Source organism: Aotus nancymaae, unplaced genomic scaffold (genome assembly GCF_030222135.1).
Source record: "Aotus nancymaae isolate 86718 unplaced genomic scaffold, 86718_ANA_hifiasm-v0.15.2.pri h1tg000108l, whole genome shotgun sequence".
Lineage (NCBI taxonomy): Eukaryota > Metazoa > Chordata > Mammalia > Primates > Aotidae > Aotus > Aotus nancymaae.
The window spans coordinates 14,277,456-14,299,598 of record NW_026988523.1 but is presented as its reverse complement, the minus strand read 5'-3'; the positions used below and the strand labels follow the sequence as shown (position 1 = coordinate 14,299,598).

Sequence of the window (22,143 nt, the reverse complement as noted above, 5' to 3'; positions counted from 1 at the left end):
TGCTCTGACAGCCTCCAGGGGCCAGCACATCTGGAGAGCAGAGAGGCCAGCTATACCATGGCACCAGTGTTCCTCTTCCAGGCCAGGTATAGTTATGCAGACTTTGCCAGAAAATCCCTCCCTGTGCCTCTGCCTGCCTCCAGGTCTTCCTGGTGGCCCAGGGCACGCCTGAGGCAGCAACAGGAGAAGGCAAGCAGGACACATTCACTGGGGACATGGCTTCCGATGAAGGAGGGATTCCTCATCTGAAAAGAAAGTCTCCTGACAGGCTCTGGAGAAGGGATTGGTTAGCTAGTGGAGGGCTGTGTGCTGCCCTAAGGAGGCTCCCCTGTGGCCCAGAGGAAGACAATGAGACACAGGCTGTGGAAAATGGGGTATTTGTACTGGAGGTGGGGTGGGGAGTGGGTTAAGTCAGTGATCTGTGAACAGTGCCACAGAAACAGGCAGTATGTCGTCATAGAGAAAGAAGGAGACCTAAGACATGCGTTTCATACAAACCCAGCATCCCTTTGCTGTCCCTGATGGGGTACCCACATCCCCGGATCAAGCCTGCTGGTCTGCTAAGTTCTATGAAGTTGGCTAGTGGTATGGTCCCTCTGTGAACTACACATTCACTCCCTAAGATCCACTGTGCTGAGCACATGTCCGACCTGGGCACCTGTCAAAAGGCATGCCAGCTACCTTCTCCCATGTGATGGGTGAGGGAAGCAGTGGGGGAAAAGGAATGGTCCCCGGGCTTGGGGCACAAAGGGACATGAGATGCTGAACTCCAGTCACAACTGCAACGTGTCCTCCCTCCAACCATGGCTTCTGTATCCAGAGTAGAAAGTGAGGATTCCTCCCTACTGCTTTCCCTCCATACACACAGGGTAACTGGGCTCGTGATCAGGCAGACACTGAAGAAGAACAGTTGGATGAGATAGGGATAGGGTAACTGGACCAGCTAAGTACAAAAATCACTCCTTTTATCCCTTCTGAGATGGCAGTGAAAGGTGGGCAGAAGTAGAGAGAAGCTTTCAGAAGGTAAATACTCAGTGACTAATACTCTTGAGCACGCCAGGCAGTAACCTCTGCAACATGGGTCCTGGCTCTGATGGGTAGCCACTGGCCTCTCTTTGGTGGAGGGCAATCTGGGTCAATGAGAGCAGGGAGGAGCCCAGCAGTGAGGCCCTGTAGCCAAGCTTCCTTGGCCTAGAAAACACAAGGGGCTTTGATACCTGCAGAAAGCCACGGCTCTTCACCCCAGGATGCTGCAGCTGCTTTTGGGCAGAGCCCAGCCCCAGAGCAGGCCTCGGTCTGGAGGCCGCAGCTGAAAGGCAGGACAATATGGGGCTTAACATAATGGCCTTGAAATTAGAGAGAAACCCCACTGCTGCTGTCTATGAGCTGCATGGCCTTGGGCAGGTAAGTAACTTCAAAAAAGTTCAGTTTCCTGGTCTGTAAAATTGAAAGAATAATATATAATAGCATCTATCTTAAGGTTTGCTGAGAGGAATAAATGAAACCATGTTTGTGAACCACTCAACATAGTACCTGGCTCATAATGTGTGTCCAGAAAAATGAGAGTTTTAATACCCGCTCTGGGATTCTCAGACGTTTCTCTCTAGACTAAAGCCCCCGGAGAGACCCTCAGTATCCTGTCTTTCACTCTACTAACTCCTTTAAAATATGTCACTCACCCAATCCTTGTTAACCAATCCTCCAGCAGGCTTTCTCTGTGTCTTCAAGCTAAAAAAAATAAGTTTGAAAATAAAACCCAAATGGCTCCCATATCTCATGCCTTATGGTTAAAATCCTACATCCATGCTTCTTGAGTCAGAAGATGTGTATTCCAGTGGGCATGTGTGCCATGGGATCAATATGGCACACTTGGGGGAAGATTAAACATTTAAATCCAAGGTAACTTGAAAAACACTATTTTCTATAAAACAAACGCAACATAGAATGTAAACTCTCCTGAATGTTTATGATGAAGCAAAATTTCAAAGACAGGTCAAGCTCTCAGTGGGCATCCTCTGCCCCCTGGGTGCTTATGGGTAGCCTCCCTGGCGGTTAGGAGTGCCTCAGAAGTTTCAAGGGCCTGAGAAGGCCTGCTTAAGCAGTGAGGGGCAGTTGGTGTCTTCTTGGTAACATGCCTGGTGTCTTCTTGGGAACATGCCTGGTGCCTTCCTGACTCACCCTCATTCTCCTTGTCTTTGGAAGAGGTGGCCCAGGGCCTGAGAGGTATATCTAGCTGACACCATCATGGGATGGCAGACTTGCACTCCTGGCAGGGACAGCAAGAGCCAGCCTGGTTTCCAGCTTCCCGAGTTGGAGACACTGTAAGAGTGCCTTAGGAGGACCAGAGCTTGCTTCCTACCATGTCATCGAGTTGTCCCTCATGCTCACAAAGGACACATTTGGTTAGCAGTTGAGGGTTGAGCACTGGCATCTGTAGGCATAAGGCAGAAAACTGTCTCCCTGCACCCCTACTCCCAGTTAAAAGGCTGTGGGCATCTTTGAGCCAACGACTAGGCTGCTGCAAAGAATTCTGGGAATCCCAACCCCTCCCAGTTCTGCAAAAACAGCTTTGACAGTACTGCAAAAGGTGGATACTAGAATAGGGAGGAGGGCATATAGGCCAAATACTCTGTTCTGCCTTCCAGGAGGGACAGGGCACAGCTGGCACCCAGTAATGTCCCACTCTGGCTATTCCTGACAGCCTGGTCTCCTGGGGCTTCTTTTAGCAAGTGAGCTCTCCAGAGGGAATAAGGATGATTGGGATTTTCAGCAGAGCCAGGTCTCTGTCCTCAGTGAGGCTCAAAAATATGCCTCGCATGGAGGCCAACTGGAGACAGAGCAGTAGTGAGAACCTCAGTCCCTCTGGGCATGGAAGTGATCAAGAACATTATTTGTGATTTTCTCTTCACACTTTTCTTCTTGCAGGTATCCTGAGCTGAGCAAAGGTTCTTCCTCAGAGGAGCAGGCAATAGAAGCGCCTGAACATCATGGCACAAGTGGACTTCCAGGACAGGTGGGAAGAGGCGTCTCCTCTCAGCAGCTTGACTGAGGAGGCTCATGATCCCCAGATGCTGAGCATGAACTTAGAGAGTGAGGATGAAGGTGGTGGGGAGTCAGAAAAAGAGGGCACTGCTGACATGGTGGCCTGTCTAAGGGACAGCTCCCCAGTAACACGTGACAATCCTGACTTGCCATGGCCCCATGCGCTAGGCAAAGAAGAGAAATTCTCTGACTCCTCCAGTGCAAGGGGCGTGGGGCAGAAACCAATACAGATGTCCGGGAGAGCCAGCTGGAGCAGAGATGTGCCAAAGATCAATGAGACCCAGGGCTCCCCGGGAGCAAGCACAGCTCTGGGTACCCCTCCCAGTGGTCTCACACACAAACTGTTAGGTCAGCTGCAACCTCTTAGGGACCGTCTATCTGCGGGTGATGATGGAGACTTGAGGGCAAACCAGGACGCAGCCTTGGATGTCCTATCCAGCTTCCTCAGCAATGGAAAGTATCTCTGTGCACACAAAAGTGTAGACACGTCCGCAGAGAACTCTTCTCTGTTGTGTTTCCCCAGGCCGGGGAGCAACTGGGACCTCCCCACGCGAGAGACACACACACCGGCCCAGGCGTCGGCCACCCCAGCCGTGCTAGCAAAAGGGCGAATCAGCAGGAAAGTACAGAACCAGGTGGGCGGGCGCGGGGGCGGAGAGGCTGAGGCGCGTCCCTACAGGCGCCTGCGGGGCGGGAGGGCCTTCCAGGAGCCCAGCAAGCCGCTGAGCCCCGCGGAGACGCGCGGTGACGCCAAGCCCTACGCGTGCGAGCTGTGCGGGAAGGCCTACTCCCACCGCGGCACGCTCCAGCAGCACCGGCGCCTGCACACGGGCGAGCGGCCCTACCGGTGCTCCTTCTGCGACAAGGCCTACACCTGGTCCTCCGACCACCGGAAGCACATCCGCACCCACACGGGCGAGAAACCCTACCCGTGTCCAGACTGCGGGAAGGCCTTCGTGCGCTCCTCGGACCTGCGCAAACACCAGCGCAACATGCACAGCAACGACAAGCCCTTCCCGTGCTCCCAGTGCGGCCTGACCTTCAACAAGCCGCTGTCGCTGCTGCGCCACCAGCGCACGCACCTGGGCGCCAAGCCCTTCCGCTGCGCCGCCTGCGACCGCGAGTTCGCCGTGGCCAGCCGCATGGTGGAGCACCAGCGCGTGCACTCGGGCGAGCGGCCCTTCCCCTGCCCCACCTGCGGCAAGTGCTTCACCAAGTCCTCCAACCTGGCCGAGCACCAGACTCTGCACACGGGCCAGAGGCCCTTCAAGTGCGCTGACTGCGGCGTGGCCTTTGCGCAGCCCTCGCGCCTCGTGCGCCACCAGCGCATCCACACCGGCGAGAGGCCCTTTGCTTGCACGCAATGTGGCCAGGCCTTTGCCCGCTCCTCCACCCTGAAGCGGCACCAGCAGATCCACTCCGGGGAGAAGGGATTCCTCTGTGCCGAGTGCGGCAGGGCCTTCCGCGTTGCCTCTGAGTTGGCCCAGCACATACGGATGCACAACGGAGAGAGGCCCTACCAGTGTGAGGACTGCGGCCAGGCCTTCACCCGGTCCAATCACCTCCAACGACACCGAGCCAAGTGTGGCACCTGCAAGAAGGAGCCCATCCTTTCCTACTCTGACGAGTGAAGACAGCACTGTCGACCTCACTACTTGGAACCTTCCCAGGTGAACCCACTCACATGATATTGCCAGCCAGCCGCACCAGTCAGCCAGGCCTCCCAGTAGGTCGCCGGTCTTTAGTGGTCCATTTGATTATGTATTTGATCCTTTGAATAGAAAGTCACCACCGAGAGGGTACCCAGGTGTGTGGTTTCACATCAGTGGTTCTGAGTGTCAGAGGTCATAAGCAATTGGCAAAGGGAAGGACAAAGTAGTGGGAGCTGATCAAGGTTTGGTTTCTTGGGTTGGGGGACCATAATCAATCAGAAACTGCTTCTAGAATTACATGCTTGGGACTGTGCAGGGCTCCGGGCATAAGGTGAGGAAAAAGACTAACCCATCCTACCCTCAAAGCCGTTTGCAAATACTGAGAAGGCATGAGGGGCTGGTAATCTTTAAAGAAAGGTGCTTTTTGGTTTTCACGTAAATAAAGGAATCCCCAGAAGTGGTCCCTACGATGAACTCCCCCAAAGCAACAAAGCCTTTGTGGGAGGGACTCAAGCCCAGCCCAACATCCCATCATTTCACTTGACTGCAGAAATGGCTTCACCTTAGGGTGTATCTTTATGGGCCTTGACTTTGAAGTAGACGAGGCCTTCATCTTAGAGAAGGTAGTTTATGTCCTATTCCAGTTATTCTAGAAGTTCAGTACAGCGTTAGCATCTGAAAAAGAAATCCATTCCTCTTTATAGTGGAATTTAGTAAGCAGATTGAATCTGAATCTTATCCACAAAATTCATATGTGCCTTCTCTCTGGCTGTCTCTTTTCCTGTTTGCACTCTGAGGGCTTAAGTTATATGTGATATTTACAAAGTAATTGGTTCATTTACAGAGAGACATACAGAATTTCTCCACAAAGCCTTGACTGTGGTTCATGAAACCTTTTGATTCATTTAAATTTGTCTGTATTATTAGCCTTGATTTAAAGTAAATAAAACACTCTTTGCCCAAGTGCCATTGGCTTGTCTGTGTTTCAAAATATTAAAACCAGGTATGAAGGCCTACATGACTCACAGTTATCTGATGAAGTTATTTCAAAGTTTGCATTACTAACAGCCATTCTTCAAAGTGTACTGATGCATATAGTGATCTGTATAAAGTCAGCAGTTCTTAGCACAGAACCTCAACTGTGAGGAATCTATGACCTTCACAGAGGTCCTTGGTGCACGCAGGCAAATGGCACTTCTCATCTTACTGAAGTTAAATAAGATATTCCACAAGAAAGTATCGTCTCCCTTTTGGGGGGACTATCTTCAGTACATTCCTAAAATTGCCACCAAAGAATGCCAAATCTGAATAACTCTTGGGTTCTACCTGATTTGGACCTAGGGTGTGACCTCTAAATAGCATTCTCATGACATATGGGGGCACCAAAGAGAAGGCAGACAGACAGATAGATAGATAGATATTCTTCTTGTGCTTTGTTCGACCAATAACCTTAATAAAATGGTCCACCCCATCCTTTACTGTTGATGTGAGCTTGGGCTTCAGCTTCTGCATCTGCATTGGCAAAATAGAAGCGTAATAGTAGGTAAAATTTAGAGTGATCCTACTATATGACAGAAACATTGGCTGAATGCAAGAGCTGTAAATGGGTAGAAAAGTCAAAAGATGAACTTGTGACTATGAAGAGAGCAAAAGCTAACATTTTTTGCTAGGTAATCAATAAAATATTTGAAGACTAAAGGATCATTCCTTTTCATTGTATCCTTTCTTGGAAATGGTCATTAGTATAGTTTTTACAAATTAAAAAATTTGGTTTTGTTTTGTAATTTTAAGGAGTTGTTCCCCAAAGCCTGGTTGCATAGGAATCACCTGGGCTGTTTGTTAAACATGTAACTTGCTGAACCCTAACCTTCGCTATTGATAAAACCTGCAGTGTGGTATCTGCGTATGGCTTCCACATGGGCATAGCTTTGGAGAAGAAGTGAATGTACTTGTTAATAGGCAGAAAAGCTGGATTTGCTTGTGCTGGGTATTTTTGGTGCTGTATACTATGTTTCTGGAATATAAGGGGTCGAATGTACTGAATAGGTCAAAGAGAAGTTGATAATCCTTCAGGCCTATCACAAAACAAGTCAGATTTTAAGGAAAATTGTCCCAACCAGTCTTTTCTCACACCAGCTGCAAGGGTGATGCTGAGTAGGTATTGGAGAAGAAGGAAATCCCATTGGAACCAATAGTCACAGGTCACTGGACCAGACAGTGGTACACAAGTGGAAAGCAACAGTACATGGAGTAGACAAAAGAGAAACCAACCAGCTGTGAGGTGGCTTGAGACAAATTCTGCCCAGTGGAGTCTGTTCATTCAAAGTGGGGGCAATTGAATTACATCTTTGGAAAAGAATCAATGCCTGAAGACAGGTTATTCTGTTTCACATTCGTGCCCCAAATTATGCTGAGCTACTTTCTGGTTATGAACCCACTGTACATCAAAGCAGATGATCTTATTTCTCTATTATGTAATTTAAAATCAGGGTAAAGCTGGGTGTGGTGGCTCATTCCTATAATCCCAGTGCTTTGGGAGGCGGAGGTGGGAGGATTGCTTGATCCCGGAAGTTTGAGACTAGCCTGGGCAGCATAGTGACATCCCCATCTCTATAAAAAATTTTAAAATGAGCCAGGTTGGCTGGGTGTGGTGGCTCATGCCTGTAATCCCAGCACTTTGGGAGGCCAAGGCAGGTGGATCACCTGAGGTCAGAAATTCAAGACCAGCCTGGCCAACATGGTGAAACCCCATCTCTACTAAATTTACAAAAATTAGCTGAGCATGGTGGTGGGCACCTGTAATCCCAGCTACTCGGGAGGCTGAGGCAGGAGAATTGCTTAAACCCATCAGGGGAATTTTTATTAAGTGGAAACTTATAAATTAACATTTTTTACTGCATATATTCAAATTAATATAAGTTGCCCAGGCTGGTCTCAAACTCTTGGGATAAATATACCAGAGAATGGCTTGAACCTGGGAGGCAGAGGTTGCAGTGAGCCAAGACCACACCATTGCCCTCCAGCCAGGGTGACAAGTATGAAACTCCATCTCAAAAAACAACAACAGAAAAATGAGCTAGGTGTAGTGGCACACACATATAGTCCCAGCTACTGGGGAAGCAGAGACAAGGGGATTACTTGAGCCCAAGAGGTGGCAGCCGCAGTGAGCTGTGATCATGCCACTGTAATTCAGCCTGGGTGACGGAGTGAGATGCTGTCTCAAAATAAATAAATAAAATAAAATAGGGGCAGGGCCTTCTTTATGACAAAAAGATGTAAAGTTTCTCTCTGGGTTAATGCTGTTTCCACAGTATAGGTTGCCAAAATTTATTTGAATATACCCAATGTTCATTTATAAGTTTCCGCTTAATAAAAATTCCCCTGATGGGTTCACCAGTCTATAGTGATCATGACCCATATTCTTTAGATCATAATGATAATAGCCAACACTTACATTGTATTCAGTATGTGCCAGGAACTGTTGTAAGTGTTTTATATATGTTAATTATTTTTAAAGCAAACTTACGGTGATTCTTACCCCATTTTTTTAAAGATTAGGAAATCATGGGAGAAATAAGTTAAATTGCCCAAGATATCACAGCTAGAAAATGGCTGACATAGTAATGATTTGACATTTATACATGCTTGCTCCAGAGACTGTTCTTAACAGGGACAACTGCCTCTGTTTGGAGTGGAGTTGTTGATGCTGTGCATTTTTAAAGTGGATGACAATAAATTCAAACAATGATAAAAATTGAAACAGCACAGCAGAAATCATGGCATGACTCAGGGACAAAGACCTGTGAATGACTTAATGGATCTGGAAGAGTCTGGGTTGGCAGCTCTTAATCATTAATGCCTTGGAAACTGTCAATAACCTGGCCAGGGAAAATAAACTGGAGTTAAAGGAGTAATACTTCCTTGAAGGCCCACTGTCATTTCATATCACTGACTAAAGAAACAGTCTGTGCCTGAGCCTTACACAGAAAAATACGCCAGCAATTAATCTTGGCACTTAACATTTACACATTCTGTAATCTAAGTGCATGCACATTAAAAAGCTGCATTAACCTGATATGAACACAATAGATCACCCAGGAATTCCAACTAGACCTTAAAAAATCTTGCCTGGAAGAAAATTTTGTGTAAGGCATTAGTTTAATTGCCAGAACACTCAAGCAGATGTCATTGCTAGCCTCAGAACTAGAATATGAACTACAAACTCAGTGACCCATGAACATATTGCCAAAGATGCAGTGACTCAATGTTTCATCAAACCAGAAGAGGGCAGCTGTTTAAGTTGACAGGAAAGCTCATTTATAACATCAATTTCCCTCTCTCCATTCTGCAGGAAACCATGCCAGGACAATTTTTCCACTGTCTGGAAAATGTTTTTGTCTCTCTCTCCTCCTTGTTTTTCTCCTTAACCACCCCTACCCTACAACTTTCAGTCAAATTGGTTCAGAGTCTCTCTGTTTAGGAGAGTCAGGAACTCAGCAGATTGGTTCAGCAAATGAATAGAACTGCTATAGAATATAAGTTATCACTAAGATTTAAAGAAAAACACCTCTTGCTAAAAACAAAGAAGACATGGAGGAGGCCAAAAACAAGGAGGGAAACAGGGATTCCTTGTGGTAGTTTAGATGGAGTCAAGGAAAAGTGGGGATAGAGGTAAGATGAGGAGATGCCAGAGATTTCGGGGGTGGAGCCAATGAGGCTTGGTGACAAGATAAAAATAGTTACCATTTAGTGAACATATTTTAGGGATCAGCACTACATTCATCATCTCAATTCCTACAACAATCTGTTATGAAAGGTCCTTGAAAAATATTCCCACATGGGGTCTGCAGCAATTTCCCTTTCCAGGAATGCAGTCAGGATTAATAGGTCATGGCTATTATCCGTTATTGTTAAGCAAGAGTCAGTAAGGTCTACGTGTTCATTCTAAAAACAGGCTGTCTCTCTGCAACAAGGAGAATATGTAGCAAATTTCCTGCCTTTTGGTTTAGAAGTTATGCCTGCTTACAGTTTCATTTTCCATCATCATTGTGGTGGCTTTAAAAATATGTTCACAAATTCTTTGACACACCTCTCTTCGAGAGTGGAACCTAGTTTCCTTCCCTTTTAGTGTGGCCTGGACTTAGTGACTCGGTTCTAATGGACAGAATAAAGCAGAAGTGATGGTGTGTGACTTTGGAGTCTAGGTCATAAAAAGTACTGTGGCTTCCATAGGATACTTTGTTTCTCTCTCTCTTTTTCTCTCATTCACTTCCTTTGGCAGAAGACAGCAACCATGTCCTAAGTAGCCTTGTAGCCCTGTGGTGAGGAACTGGGGTATTCCACCAGCAACCACATCAGTGAGCTTGTAAGTGGATCCCCTAGGTCCAGTCAAGAGTTCAGATGACTGGAGATCTGGCAGACTACTTGATTGGAACCTCATGAAAGACCAGCAGCCAGAACTGTGCAGCTAAGTGGCTCCCAAATTACCAATCCTTGGAAACTGTGTAAAATAAATGCTTGTTTTTTTTTTACCTGTTGAATTTTGGTTGGTAATTTGTAATGCTGCAATAGAAAACAAACAATAATATAAGGAATAACTTTCTCCTAACAAGTAAGAGACTAGTCACTCAATGTCACACAAGCCCTGATTTTTCCCCTAAGTAAATTACCAGAAAGGTTGAAAACATGTCTGCTTCCTCTTGCCACATTCCCTCCAATGGCCACCCACTTAGGCTGGTTGAGACTCAGCTGTTGATACCCTTCTGTAATCTGTTTCATTGCCACGTGAGCCTTACTAGCTCTAGGGCCCAGGAAGAGGCAGCCTTTGAGAAGGGGGCAGAAACACTGCATAATATCTGGACACCAGCACCACATCTGATAAGGAATTCTAATTACGAATCCCTTTTGGTCACTCTCTTTCTTGGTATATTTCAATGCTTACTTCAGAGATAAGTGAATTAATGTATGGTCTTCCCTAGAAAAAGGAGAAATTCCTAGTTCTCCAGAGCCTGAAACATAATCCTTTGAGGAAAATATAATATTATCCCTATTTTGCAAAAAAGGAAACACCATTTCAAAGGATTACTGCCAGTTTAATTACAAATGTGAAGGAAAGCATTTATTACAAGTGCACAAAAGATGGTGCTTTTGTATTGATGTACCAGTCCTGAGAAAAGTAGTAAAGCACGAAGGATAAGGATGAAATTAGAGTGAGCGAGTCTGAAAATCACTCGAGTTTCCAAAATGCTATAACCAATTAGATCTGCAACTGTTTCCTAAATCTTCATGACGAAAGTGGTTCTGAACCTTTTCTTGAATCACAAGCTACTTGAGAATCCAATAAAAGCTGTGGACCCTATCAAAAGCCCCACATTACTGATGTTCTGTGTTACGATTTCAAGGAGTCACTGGCCTCCTGAAGCCCACTGACTGGCCTAAAATTAAGATTCTCTTTTGAATTCCACTTCCAAATATGTTTACAGCACCAAAACCCAGGAACTTACTCAGTTATAATAGCAAAAGGGCTAACACAGACTTGCAAAGTAAGTCCTATCGAAGACTAGCTTTTGGATAATTTTTAAAAGAGAAAAAGACACAAGATAACTAAGACACTTTATACTCCAAAAGGGTAGACAAATTTTTCAAATACCGAAATTAATTTATTACTGATACAGAAAATCAGTCGTGTTCTCTTTTATAAATGTAACGATTACTCTCGGAATATATAAAATGATATATGTAGTTTGAAAAACCATCCAAGCAAGTATTGTCACAGCTTTTAAGAAAAATAAATACTTTCTTTTGAAAAGTACAACAATTAATGACAAAGATAAACCAGATTGCAAATGGACTTGAGGAAAGAGGCTAGATTTACATTCAGAACTGCATGGAAACCATCACAGGGATTACAATTATGGAAAACTCCAATAAAGGCTAGTCCTTAAGAAACCAAGAGGAACACCACATTATGAAAATGGTTTGGCTTTTTGACAAGGCTTCTTTGTTTGAGAATTAAATAAATTTTTACAGTTGAGTTTATCAACTGTAAACTCAACTATAAAAATTATTTTATTTTCAGCCATTAATAACAGTATTATCTGCACCTGTAAATATCTATCTTATTCCTACTAGAAATAACCACAGTACTTCTGAGGGGGAAAAACTGCATTCTTAGATTTATTTCAGTTCATTCATGAGGGGCAGGGTCTGGAGGAAAAGCCTGAACTGAGTAAGTTAGTGACAGAAAACTTGTTTTATTGACTAAGTCTTAATAGATATAAAAACAAAAGGTGAAGATAAACTCGACAGCCCAGCCACTAGGATCCCTCCACTTCATGAGTCCATCATGCCTCCTCCAGGTCCCTGGCTGAAGGACAGCAAGAGCAGAGGAAGCACAGGATTCTGCTGTTCTCCAGATAAACCCGCTGATGGGGTTGCAGGGATGCCAGCTGGGTGAACGTCTCCACACTCATTTGAGTAGAAAGGCTGCACTCCAGAGTGCACTTGTTGAAATCTTTAACCTGATCACCTGGACAAAGTCCACACCACATTCTTGGCACTTTTATGGTTTGCTTTGCCAATGGGTCCCCTTAAGTCTTGACAGCAGGTTTGGTTTGTGAAACCCCTTACAGCAGAGAGGACAGATGTATGGTTTGCAGTCTTCCTTTCCTGTGTTTTGTTCATCTGAACTGTGCTGGCTTTGGTGTACTGTGGACCAGGGATCTCTCACAGTACATTTTCCACAGTCATTTTGGAGCACTGCATCTCATGCATATTACACAGGTACCTCCAAACATCCACTGTGCAGATGAAACCTTTATCACTTTCAGGCCACTTACATGGCTGGTCCCCAGAGTGAATCAATTTGTGCCTGCGTAGGTTGGCAGCCCAGAACAGTTCCTTGCTACAGGTGGGTGACAGTAGGAATGTGCCCCTAAATGGTTCTGCTTATGCTCTTGAAGTCCTGTGAGGTCCTATAAAGATGTCCTGCAATTGTGCTGCTGATCAGAGCAATCTTCTCTAGAGATCAGATCTGTGTCTTCATCATAAAATGTCAACAAGGATCATATTTTCATCATCCTCAATAGAGTCTCCCTGAAGATCTTCTGAGTGCTCAGAACAATATAGCTCTATGTCTTCATCCTCATACTGTAGGTTAAAGTTGGTTTTAGAAGTGACAGAGACCCCTGTAGGGTTTCACTCTGTGGATGGTAACAGATTTCATAAGTTTCCTCATCTTTACACTGAAGTTCTACCAGAAGCTCCTGCTGACCTGAGAGACCTGCTGAGATGCAGTCATCAAGGAGGGTGGTGAGTACTTCTCCTGAATATCCAGATGTAGCCTTAATCCCTGACTTATCTTCCCTGAGCTCAGGCTGGATTCATCTGAAGATGCCTTCTTTCTGTCCTGGGCATCATCTGACTGCCTTGGTACCTCTATATCCATTCTCAGGTCACTGGGCTGGGTATTTATTTTTAGCTTTTTGGTGAAGTTCTGGTCCTTTGGCCTTACATAACAGTTTTGACATAGTTTCATTTTAATTTTCAAACATCCTAAAGGAAAAGAAAATAACTGTTATTCAAAGAATTTGCTAAAATCTACTCTAGGAACTACAAAATTATTTCCATTTTTCTCAACAGATAAATAGTTTCTATTTATTTATTTGAGACAGAATCTCACTCTGTCACCTAGGCTGGAGTGCAGTGGCATGATCTCAGCCCACTGCAACCTCCATCTCTTGAGTTAAAATAATTCTCCCAAGTAGAATCAGGCCTCACCCTCCCAAGTAGCTGGGATTACAGGTGTGCACCATTGTGCCTGGCTAATTCTTGTATTTTCAGTAGCGATGAGGTTTTGTCATGTTGGCCAGGTTGGAGCCTACAACAGCCTAAAGGCTGAAAAACTGGACTGCTGATCCTGGAAGAAGCCCATCCTTTCCCGACTGATTATCTCTGAATAATGCCCACCTGAGTACTGGGGTGGGGGATGAAGCCAGGGGAAGTCCCTGTCATTTGCATGGGGAGGAGCCTGGCCTCTTAATTTCCTGAGTGTTGGCTTGGGATTCAATCTGTAAGGTGGAGGACTGCTAACAGGACTCTCTCTCTCTTTGCTGAGCTTCCTCTTCCCTTTTTTTCCTTTTCACCCAATAAGCGCTGCCCTATTCACCCTGCAATGTGTCTGCATGCCTAAATTATCCTGGTTGTGTGACAAGAACCTGGCTTTTTCTACAATGGAAGGAAGGAAAGAAGAGAGGGAGATAGACAAAGAGAAAAAAAAGGCAAGTGCAGCAAAGTGTTATTAATTGGTGAATCTAGGTGAAGGTTATACAGGATGTCATTGTATTATTCTAACAACTTTTCTGCTAGTTTGAAGTTTCTTTCAAAATAAAATGTTAGACCGGGTGTGGTGGCTCATGCCTGTAATCCCAGCACTTTGGGAGGCCGAGGTGGGCGGATCATGAGGTCAAAAGATCTAGACCATCCTGGCCCACATGGTGAAACCCTATCTCTACTAAAAATACAAAAAAAATTAGCTGGCCATGGTGGTGTGCGCCTGTAATCCCAGCTACTGAGGCAGGAGAATCGCTTGAACTGGGATGTTGGAGGTTTCAGTGAGCCAAGATCACTCCATTGCACTCCAGCCTGGTCACAGAGCGAGACTCCATCTAAAAAAAAAAAAATAAAATGTTAAAAGTATAAATTTATATCAAGTGTTGGTAAGGATGTGGAGAAATGGAAATTTTTATACTCTGATAAAAGAAATGCAAATTATTGGTTCAATTCTTAGAGAGTAATATGATTTAATATTATATTGATATTAATATAGTATGATGATGATATGATAGTAATATAAGTAGTGATCAACATATCTATACCTTATACCTTAGCAATTCAAATGGGATATTGGAAGAAAATAGTAGAACTTTGTATTTATCTTTTAAGAAAAAATTCACATTTTATAATGGATATTACATGTTAATACAATAGGGCATTTATATAATTTATAAATAGAGTCATATTGAGGATAAGCAGTTAAGCTTTTTTATTGATAAGGCAACACAATCAGCAAAGCAGGAGACCACTCCCTTAAGAAATTTAAGTGTACATGAGGAGATTATATATATATATGTAAGAATATTAATTGCAGCATAATTTGTAATGGCAAGACTTTGGAAACATTTTAAATATTCTTCAGTAAAGGAATACATAAACAAATTGTATTTTATTAATATAATGGGATGTTAAATAGCAGTTAAGATGAAGCAGAGCTATAAGTACAGGTTTAGAAAATGTTGAGTGAAAAAATCAAGTCACAGAACTGTAAGTCTATTTATGTAAATTGTCTTATTCAGTTGGCTGTTCCAACAAAGTACCCTAAACTGAGTGGCTTATAAACAACAGAAATGTATTTCTCAAAATCCTGAAGGCTTGAAAGTCCAAGATCTTGGAAGTCCAAGAGTCAGGGTCTGGCGAAGTTCCTCTTCCAGCCTGCAGGCTGCTGCTGACTTCTAATTGCATCACAACATGGCAGGAGAGCTAGCAGTTCTTGGACCTCTTCTTGTAAAAGGCACTAATTTCAATCAAGAGGTTCCACTCTTATAACCTGATCACCTCCCACAGGCCTCATCTTCAAATATTATCCCACTGGGATTAGGACTTCAACATGCACATTTTAGGGTGGACACATTCAGTCCATTGCCTAAATTTGGGCACAGAGAAAGACATGAATAGAAGGAATACAATGTGGAGAGACATCGGGAGAAGATGCCCATTAACAAAGCCAAGGGGAGAGGCCTAGAACAGACTCACCCTCACAGCCCTCAAAAGGAACCAACTTTTAAGACACCTATCTCAGACTTCTAGCCTCCAGAACTGAAAGGCGAAATTTCCATTAAGTCACCCAGCTTATAACAGTTTCTTATTATAGCCCTAGCAAACTAATACACTTATAATTTGGCAATTGTTATTTTTTTAAAAGTAGGTTTCTAACCAGAGGGAAAAAAACCCTTCTTCCCTAAAAAGTATAAAACGAGGAACTAGAAGAGGTGAAGCTGATCTGCTATTTAATAGACTATCCTTACATATTTTAATAGCAAAGTTAAAAATTTTATCTGTTATCAAAGAGGTTTTTGTTTAATAAACCTGGTGGGTCAGTCTTACTGAGCAAGGGAAAACAATTCCCATGTGCTCAGAAGAGCATTTTGTATTTTCCTAATTAAGGATGAGAAAGACAATTCCCAAGTTTCCTTCAGAGAAGATTGGGGCAATAAACATAATTAACTCTAAGAGGTTTAATAATAAATCATCAAATCTCAGGAGCATAATAAATGCAACTAGGGAATTATTTTAATACAGTCTCAATATAATAATCACAAATTCAACTTCAGAGCAGTGTGAATTACAAATATAATGTGGATATCTTCTTGGCATAGATCTCAGGCCATGCTATTTTTAAGGTCATTTGTTACTGGAAAGAGAAGGGGCATGATAATATATAACCTTAGTTCTGTTGACAGAATTTCAGCAAAAGTAACAATGTCCTCCTGCAAACTCTTGATGATACCTTACTAGAGAAAAAATATGTAGCTGAATAAAGCACAGAATATGAATATGGCCCATGAAAAAACTTCTTTAAGAGCACCTGTAAAATTCTGCAATCACATACACAGGTTTCTCTTGTTAGCAACATGCTGGTCTCTCTAATTCCCAGTAGCGTCTTGCTCTGATATTGCAAGCCTTTAGCATTTTGAAGCTCTTGTCCTCACATGTTCAGAACAGTGCCTGGGATATGCATTTGATAAATGTTAACTAATGAATAAGGTGAGACAAACAGTTTGATAAGAATCCATATTTATTGGATCTCATAAACCCAGAGCAAGCTTATTGACAGTAAGTACAGCAGACGGGGTTAGGGTGGGGGCAGCAGGGTTGCCACCAAAAAGTGCCACCAAAAGAAACATCCCAGAACTCGATGGTAGTACAGTGGAAAGATCTGTACTTGGAGGAAAGATACTGGAACTTTCTAGGAGAGTTGATACATTGGCTGAATTTCGAAGGTAAAATACGAACTAGGAAGGTAAAGGAGTATTATGTACAAAGAGCTAGAAGAAAGCAAGATGAGTCTGGAGAGACTGTCATTTGACCTGACTAGAAGGTAAGTTGAATAGCGAGAGGTGACTGAAGAGGTGGACAAAGGGGGTGTGGCAGATGGCCTTTCCTTCAGTTATGGTTTCAAATCCAATGAAGAAAGCTATTGGCTTTCTATCCACCACATTTTTTATTTTTTATTATCAGAGTTAGGTGTGCTTTTTTTCAAAGATAAACTCTCTCTTCCTTTGCTTCTTCCAGTTTTCAACTGAAGATGTGGAGACCTCTCCTCACAGATGTGTTTTGAAAATTTATAAGCATTTTAAACAGCAACCCAAGTAAATTAATTACTCAAGACAAGACACAGACCTCTTTAATTGCTTCGAAGAAAGTAACATACTGGGTGAACTGTGAGGTATTTATCCAAATCTTCCTTTTACACAACTTCTGCTCCAAAGACTATGCATTTAGTAATAATAGAAAACTTTATTAGTAATATTAGATTAATACTAAAATTTAGTAATAATTTCGAAATCTCTAGTTGGAACTACTCATGAGGAAATCACAAATTACTACGCATCTCTAACTGGTGGCATTTACATGCCAGCTGTGGTCTATTATTTGGTGACCTGCAGGGGCTGCTTCTAAGTTGTTTGAGGGGCTTCTATTACCTGAATATATCAAGGATAAGATGATGTGACCTGCAGCCCATCTGGGGATAAGGGGGAAGGTGGTAGAGGTGAGGAATCAGAGAAGTAAAATCTAAGTGCAAAGGACTTATTCTCTCTGCTTATGGATCTTTTCCTCATATCCCCGCACTGACCACCAATTCTGCTTTCCAGTGAACAGCCTGTGGGGTACCTGCCTGTAAGTACCTGGAGCAGCACCAGGTCAGAGAGCGGGAGGTAGAAGCAGCACAGGCCCCCTTACAATGTGGGCCCCGGACTCCCCGGATCCTGCCCGGAATGAGCTCCTGGATCCTCCCTCCTCGGGTGGGCGTCCGGTTCCCGCGCGCTCCCAGGGGCTGGCTGCTAGCAGGCCGAGGCCACAAGGGGGCGGCGCCTGACCCACCCAGCGGCCAGAGGGTGCTGCCTGCTTCTCGCTCCGGGTGCCGCAGCGGCTCCCGGGCGTGGGGTGCCCTCTGCCAACTCCGCCCCCTTCACCAGCCCGCCTCCCGGCTTCCCATCGCATGGCGGCTGCCCCACAGGCGGCGGCCGGGCTCTGGAGCGAGGCCAGCGCTACTTCGCTCTCTTCGCTGCCCCGCCCGCTCGCTGTAAGGAAAGGTACTGCGACCCAGGCCCCGCCCCCTGTCCTGACAGATAAGCCTCCTGGCCAACCACACTTCGCATCTTCCTCTAGGTTTTGCTCCGTATCCCCGCCCCAGCCTTGAGCCCGCCTCCACACCCCCCGGCAAACACAGCGCTCCAGCTTCGCCTCCAGCCCGCCTCAGAGGAACGTGAGCTCCGGGAGAGGGAGGACGCTGCCAGTGCCCGCAGCCGGAGTGCATTGAGTGCCTGTAGTGCCGGGCGGGAGGGGCGGGCACAGGAGAAGGCGGACTGGCCCCTTCTCTGCCCAACGTCAGTCCAGCCAGAGAGAAGTAAACGAGGGAGTGGGTGTTAGGTAAGGCAAGCACCGTGACTGGACGGGTTAGGTTAAGGTTTGTTGGAGGAACTGAGACCAGAAGGAGGGAATTCGCTCTGCCAGAGGCAGAAGGGTGCCCAGGGGAGGGGACAGAGGACCAGTAAGAGAAAATAGCAGTAGGAAAGGCCTCGGTGAAGGATCACCACAGGTTCCAGAAACGAAACACTTTTAACCAATACGGCTGGAGCATAGAGTAGTCCAGCAAGAAATAAAGCTGGACAGATTTTCTAGAAGACTCTAGAGGTTCACACTTGAGGCTTTTGAAGCGGGAAGGTGGCATGATCAGATCTACGTTTCGTAAAGGTCACTCAGTGCAGAGTGCATTGGGAAAAGATCAGACTAGAGGCAGGAAAATGAGAGGACGGGCATGGACCCACAGGACAGATGATAGTGTGTGGACTAGGATGGGGCGGTGAGGATGAAGAGAGAGAGGGTAGATTTGGAAATATTTTTTGTGTGTGTTGTTTTGTCTTTTTTTGAGATGGAGTTTCGCTCTGTCGCCAGGGTGGAGTGCAGTGGCACGATCTCTGCCACCTGGGTTCAAGCGATTCTCCTGCCTCAGCCTTCAGAGTAGCTGGGACTAAAGGCGTGAACCACCACACCTGGCTAATTTTTGTAGTTTTAGTAGAGACGGGAGTTTCACCACGTTGGCCAGGATGGTCTCTATCTCTTGAATTCGTTATCCGCCCGCCTCGGCCTCCCAAAGTGCTGGGATTACAGGCATGAGCCACCGCGACCGGCCTGAAAGATGTTTTGCACATAGAATTAACAAATTTTGGATGAGGTGGCAGGGTAGGTGAGAAAGGTGGAAGAGTAAAGATGATGTATTTCTGGCATCAACAAAGTCAATAGTGACCGTAAAAGTTTTCTCTCTCTCTCCTCCGTATTTTTACCACTTTCATAGCTGTTACCTTTCTGCCTTGAGTGATTCTCCTTTTCATAGAGAATTCATTGCTGTTCCAGATTAGAGGTTCCTTGAAGAAATGGACATTTCAGGTTTTCTTTTGCTTAGATTGTACCACAAATTACCTATTTGATCATTTGCTGAATGATCCAATGAATGAATAGCCTCAAGGTGTTAATCCTCAAAACTAAAAACTCTGTCAGAAAGTCCAGTGCTCAAGACGTAGATTCACAGTCATGTGCCCATAATGACATTTTGATCATCGATGGACCACATATATGACATTGGTCCCATAAGATTATAATAGAGCTGAAAAATTCTTACTAGCTAGTGACAAAGCCATTGTAACATTGTAGCACAATGCATTACTCACGTTTGTGGTGATGCTGGTGTAAACAAACCTACTGCTGCTAGTCATATAAAAAGATATCATCCATAACTACGTACAGTACATAATACTTGATAATGATAATAAATGATTATTGTTACTGGTTTATATATTTACTGTATTATACTTTTTATCATTATTTTAGAGTGCATTCCTCCTACTTATAAAAGTAAGTTAACTGTCAAACAGCCTCAGGCAGGCTTTTCAGGAAGTATTCCAGAAGATAGCATTGTCATCATAGGATATGACAGCTCCGGGTGTGTTATTGCCCCTGAAGACTTTCCAATAGGACAAGATGTGGAGGTAAAAGACAGTGACACCGATGATCCTGACTCTATGTAAGCCTAGGCTAATGTGTGTTTGTGTGTTTGTGTCTGTTTTATTTTATTTTATTTTTTGACGGAATTTTGCTCTTGTTGCCCAGGGTGGAGTGCAGCGGCACGATCTTGGCTCACCACAACCTTCACCTCCCAAGTTCAAGTGATTCCCCTGCCTCAGCCTCCCCAGTAGCTGGGATTACAGGCATTTACCACCATGCCTAGCTAATTTTTGTACTTTTTAGTAGAGGCAGGGTTTCTCCATGTTGGTCAGGCTAGTCTCAAACTCCCGACCTCAGGTGATCCACCCACCTCAGCCTCCCAAAGTGCTGAGATTACGCGTATGAGCCACTGTGCCTGGCCCATCTGTGTCTGTCTTTAACAAAAAAGTTTAAAAATTAAAAAATTAAGATGCAAAAAGCTTATAAGAATAAGGATATAAAAAAAGAAAATCATTTTATATATCTGTACAGTGTATTTATGTTTTAAACTTATAAAAGAGTCATTTTTTTAAGTTTATAAAGAAAAATATGGTAAACTAAGGTTATTGAAGAAAGGAAATATTTTTTAGTAAATTTAATGAAACCTAAATGTACCGTGTTTATGAAGTCTATGGTAGTGTAAAGTAATTTTTCTAACAAAAGAAATGTATGCTGTTCACAGAATATTAAAAAGACTAGAAGAGAAGGAATCACTTTTCTGATATGAGTCAGTATTTGATCTTACATCATGTTATCACAGTAAAATAGAATCAAGATTGACTCACCCCAGCATTATCCAAAGACCATAGATTTGGGGGCTAGGCAGCCTTGGGTTTGAATATTGGCTCTATCCCAAACTAGCTGGGTAATTCTGGACAAGTGAGGAATTCCTTGAGACTCTGTTAGTTTCCTAGGGCTGCTGTAACAAAGCAGCAAATGTCAAAGCCTTCGATGTTGAGTTTCATCGAAGGCTTTTTCTGCATCTATTGAGATAATCATGTGGTTTTTGTCTTTGGTCCTGTTTATGCGATTGATTACATTTATTGATTTGCATATGTTGAACCAGCCTTGCATCCCAGGGATGAAGCTGACTTGATCGTGGTCAATAAACTTTTGGATGTGCTGCTGGATTTGGTTTGCAGGATTTTATTGAGGATTTTCATATCAATGTTCATCATGGATATTGACCTGAAATTTTCTTTTTTTGTTATGTCTCTGCCAGGTTTTGGTATCAGAATGATGATGGCCTCATAAAATGAGTTAAGGAGGATTCCCTCTTTTTCTGTTGTTTGGAATAGTTTTAGAAGGAATGGTACCAGCTCCTCTTTGTACCTCAGGTAGACCTCGGCTGTGAATCTGTCTGTTCTTGGACTTTTATTGGTTGATAGGCTGTTAATTGCTGCCTCAATTTCAGAACTTGTTATTGGTCTATTCAGGGATTCGACTTCTTCCTGGTTTAGTCTTGGGAGGTTGTACATGTCCAGGAATTTATCCATTTCTTCTAGATGTTCTAGTTTGCTTGCATAGAGGTGCTTATCATATTCTCTGATGGTAGTTTGTATTTCTGAGGGATCAGTAGTGATATCCCCTTTTCATTTTTTTTTTATTGTATCTATTTGAGTCTTCACTTTTTTCTTCTTTATTAGTCTGGCTAGTGGTCTATCTATTTTGTTTATGTTTTCAAAAAACCACCTCCTGGATGCATTTTTTTTTTTGGAGGGTTTTTCATGTCTCTATCTCCTTCAGTTCTGCTCTGATCTTAGTTATTTCTTGTCTGCTGCTAGCTTTTCAATTTGTTTCCTCTTGCTTCTCTGGTTCTTTTCATTGTGACATTATGGTGTCAATTTTAGATCTTTTCTGCTTTCTCTTGTGGGCATTTAGTGCTATAAATTTCCCTCTACATACGCTTTAAATATGTCCCAGAGATTCTGGTATGTTGAGTTTGTTATTACCCACCTTCTGAAGCCTACTTCTGTTAATTTGTCAAACTCATTCTCTGTCCAGTTTTGTTCCCTTGCTGGGGAGGAGCTGTGATCCTTTGGAGGAAAAGAGGCATTTTGGTTTTTGGAATTTTCAGCCTTTTTGTGCTGGTTTCTCCCCATCTTTGTGGATTTATTTACCTTTGGTCTTT

The 22,143-nt window shown here is 44.0% G+C and overlaps 1 protein-coding gene across 12 annotated transcripts in view; it reads left to right on the top strand.

Annotated features, from left to right (window-relative positions):
* ZNF648 (zinc finger protein 648) overlaps positions 1-18,221 on the top strand; it is a 246,345-nt gene extending 228,124 nt beyond the window's left edge. For 7 of the 12 annotated variants that reach the window (XR_010340315.1, XR_010340314.1, XR_010340313.1 and 4 more), the window contains 4 exons: positions 2,926-4,712; positions 17,043-17,196; positions 17,624-17,648; positions 18,141-18,221. Coding sequence is in view for 3 of the 12 variants with exons in the window: in XM_012444720.2 (XP_012300143.2) it covers positions 2,988-4,673 (1,686 nt within the window). In the remaining 9 variants the exon portion in view is untranslated. Of the gene's footprint in view, positions 1-398; positions 1,405-2,925; positions 6,962-13,845; positions 13,950-17,042; positions 17,266-17,623; positions 17,649-18,140 lie in introns of those variants that run through there. The other 5 variants (XR_010340318.1, XR_010340312.1, XM_012444720.2 and 2 more) reach the window with 5 other exon arrangements.
* The last annotated feature ends 3,922 nt before the right edge of the window (positions 18,222-22,143 follow it).